At 54.9% G+C, this 2812-nt stretch overlaps 2 protein-coding genes across 2 annotated transcripts in view; one reads left to right on the top strand and one right to left on the bottom strand.

Moving 5' to 3' along the window:
* VDAG_03739 (sphingolipid C4-hydroxylase SUR2) overlaps positions 1-245 on the bottom strand; it is a gene marked incomplete at both ends in the record, with an annotated part of 1257 nt that extends 1012 nt beyond the window's left edge. The window contains one exon of the mRNA XM_009653823.1: positions 6-245. Coding sequence (XP_009652118.1) covers positions 6-245 — 240 coding nt within the window. The remainder of the gene's footprint in view (positions 1-5) is intronic.
* Positions 246-1365: 1120 nt separating this feature from the next.
* Positions 1366-2551, top strand: VDAG_03738 (translationally-controlled tumor protein). Its single transcript, XM_009653822.1, has 4 exons — positions 1366-1457; positions 1590-1701; positions 1813-2113; positions 2214-2551. The coding sequence occupies exons 1-4, from the start codon at positions 1443-1445 to the stop codon at positions 2296-2298; spliced, it is 513 nt and encodes a 170-aa protein (XP_009652117.1). The 5' UTR covers positions 1366-1442; the 3' UTR covers positions 2299-2551.
* Positions 2552-2812: the final 261 nt, after the last annotated feature.

Here is a 2812-nt window from a genome sequence, read left to right as displayed (position 1 = left end):
CTGACATGGTTGCGCTTGGTGATTTCCTCAGGCGTATGTAGACGGTACTGCGGCCAAACGTCGTAGGTGTCGATAATGTGGAAGAAGATAGAGAGGATCCAGTAGATGATGATAGGCAGGATGGGGAACATGTAGAAGTTCGGGATGCCGGGAACAATATCTGGAATGGCCTTCTCCGTGTAGGAAGGGAGAGGTGGAAGGTCGTCAAACCAACTCGCGTTGGTCGAGGCCATGACAGTGGCCATGGTCTCGTTCACCATCGCAGGCGTGTGGTGGGATGACAATGGGTCGACTCAATTTCCAGGTTGACAAAGGGAGGCCAAGGCGAGATGGTCGTTATGGCGGGGTGGAGGAAAGATCGTGAGAAAGGGCGGTGTTGTGTTGCTTGTGATTATCGATGGCTGGGTGTAAAGGAGTGTCTGCAGTTGAAGCGGTCGCAAGGTCGAAAGTAGGGTCGTCGAATAGACGCAGGCGTGGAAAGATTGGAAGGGAAAGTCAAACTTGAGGTCGACGGACCTCTGAGGACGTGGAGCCGTGCAGGTGGCGAGTGGAGTCTCGGGAGCGACGGAGATGATCTCACTGTGAGGTGCGGCTGACTAAGTGTCTCCCGCAGCTGTCGACGTGGGCGATTACAGTTGGTGTCGAGTGCTGGACACGACGAGGAGCAAAACTGATGTCGGATCAGTAGATGAGTGAGCTAGATGCTATGATTTCCGAGCGAATCGAACGATGTGCGTGTTGTTGAAATAGATGGATTCCTGACGAACTGGCCATGCACTCCGAAGCTTCATTGGTTTCCTGTTTCGGGACCAAGCCAGGCCGCATCATGCCACTGCAAACGTGCACCAAACTCAGAGAGGCCGCCTCTCTCTCTGCCTCTGCACTCGGATGTAGGCTCGCTCGGCTCGGTAGACAGAAGGTAACTGCCTTACTAACATGGAGTGCGGGTTCGCATTCGCACCTGTCCATTGGAGAATGCTCGTCTACGATTACGACCTACAGCCTCGTCCGTCTGTCGCCAGCTGCTAGGGCTGGCGAAGCTATTGATGATCTCCTGGTTCTCCCCTTGCGTCGCCCCCTTTTTCGAGCACCTAGCCTTCCCCATCCAAATGCAAATGGAAGAGAAGAACTTTGTACAGCAGCCTCAGGCACAACATTCAGCAGCAATGCAGAGGCACAGACCACCTCATGCCTCAAGAAGCTGGACCGAAGAGCAGAAGAGGCTAGGCCACTTCTGGGCCAAGCGCCAAAAACCCCACCAACTCGCCGTCCAGTCTGGTGCCGCCCCTCCCACTTTCCAATTTTGCGCGAAGAAAGACTTATTAGATTCTTTTCTCACCCCGCCTGTACCTCTTCCCGCCCGAACTACAAACAAGGACATCCGTCTCCCTACGACTCTCTTTTACATCACCAACGACACAACCCCCGCTCCAACCGTCAACATGAAGATTTACAAGGTACGCCATGGAGAGCCTCCAAAGCATCTACCTCGGCCCCTCCTATACCCCGCGCATGCGACGTAGGAAGAGGGGCAGTAGTGGGATAAATTGAAACTGCAGAATCGCTGACCCCGCATCTCTCGACAACAGGACATCCTCACCGGTGACGAGCTCATCTCCGACTCGTACGACCTCAAGGAGGTCGGCGGTGTCGTCTTCGAGGCCGACTGCGCCATGATCGAGCTCGGCGCCGTCAGCGTCAGTGCGTACTGACCATCCCCGCGTCTGCTGAATGGAATCTCCCCCCCTTCAAGCACAAGCAGCAGTACCCCGCCACCCAAGGCTCCGTTCGCTAACGGCGCTCTCCCCTCAGACACTGGTGCCAATGCTTCCGCCGAGGAGGCCGAGGAGGCTCTCGATGACGACGTTGTGAAGGTCAACAACATTGTCAACTCTTTCCGCCTCCAGTCCACCTCCTTCGACAAGAAGGGCTACCTGTCCTACCTCAAGGGCTACATGAAGGCCGTCAAGGCCCACCTCCAGGAGACTGGTGCCTCTGCTGAGGAGATCACCAAGTTCGAGAAGGGCGCCCAGACTTACGTCAAGGAGACCCTCCTCCCCAACTTCAAGGACTGGGAGTTCTACACTGGCGAGTCCATGAACCCCGACGGAGCGTAAGTCTATTCAGCCCTTCCCTTCGCCACTGCATGGCCCCGAAAAAGGGTACCCCCGAGAAACAATGAATTTCCCAGGCTAACTCACTCGCCCCCCCAGCATCGTCCTGATGAACTACCGCGAGGACGGCGTCACCCCCTACATTGTCGTCTTCAAGCACGGCCTCAAGGAGGAGAAGGTTTAAATAGACTTTTTGTTCTGTCCCGCCGTCCCTCCCGCCAAAGTCCTCCGGCAGAAGAAGACTCTCCATATCTCATAACGTAGTCCACGAAATTCCGCCCTTCGATAACGAGAAGAGCAAACTCTCACCATCATGGCGCCGCCTGGTCAAGCACCAGTGATGAATCGCCCATCTGCCTTGACATATACCTCATGAGACCCGTAGCAAAGCAAAAAAAAGTCGTGTCGGTGGCGTTTTGCCGCTGATGCATAATTTCACAAATATGAAATGCGCCTAGTCGTGTGATGATGAATGATGAACAGCGTGCAATGATACCTTTCATCAAAATATGGCTGTGTTGCCGGCATGGTACGCTCAAGGTTGGGAAAAACAACGCCTCTAATGCTAGGGATCGCACTCGCTACAAACTCTATCTGAAATAAATGTACCCAGAGATTGACCATCAGAAACGCATCACCACTGTGGTCTCGTCGACAGGGGAACCGGCGGCGGCGGACCCCCGTCGTCCGCAGACGGC

The sequence above is a fragment of the Verticillium dahliae genome, genomic scaffold (genome assembly GCF_000150675.1).
Source record: "Verticillium dahliae VdLs.17 supercont1.6 genomic scaffold, whole genome shotgun sequence".
NCBI lineage: Eukaryota > Fungi > Ascomycota > Sordariomycetes > Glomerellales > Plectosphaerellaceae > Verticillium > Verticillium dahliae.
The sequence above is the reverse complement of the archived record's forward strand: the minus strand, read 5'-3'. Positions and strand labels throughout refer to the sequence as shown.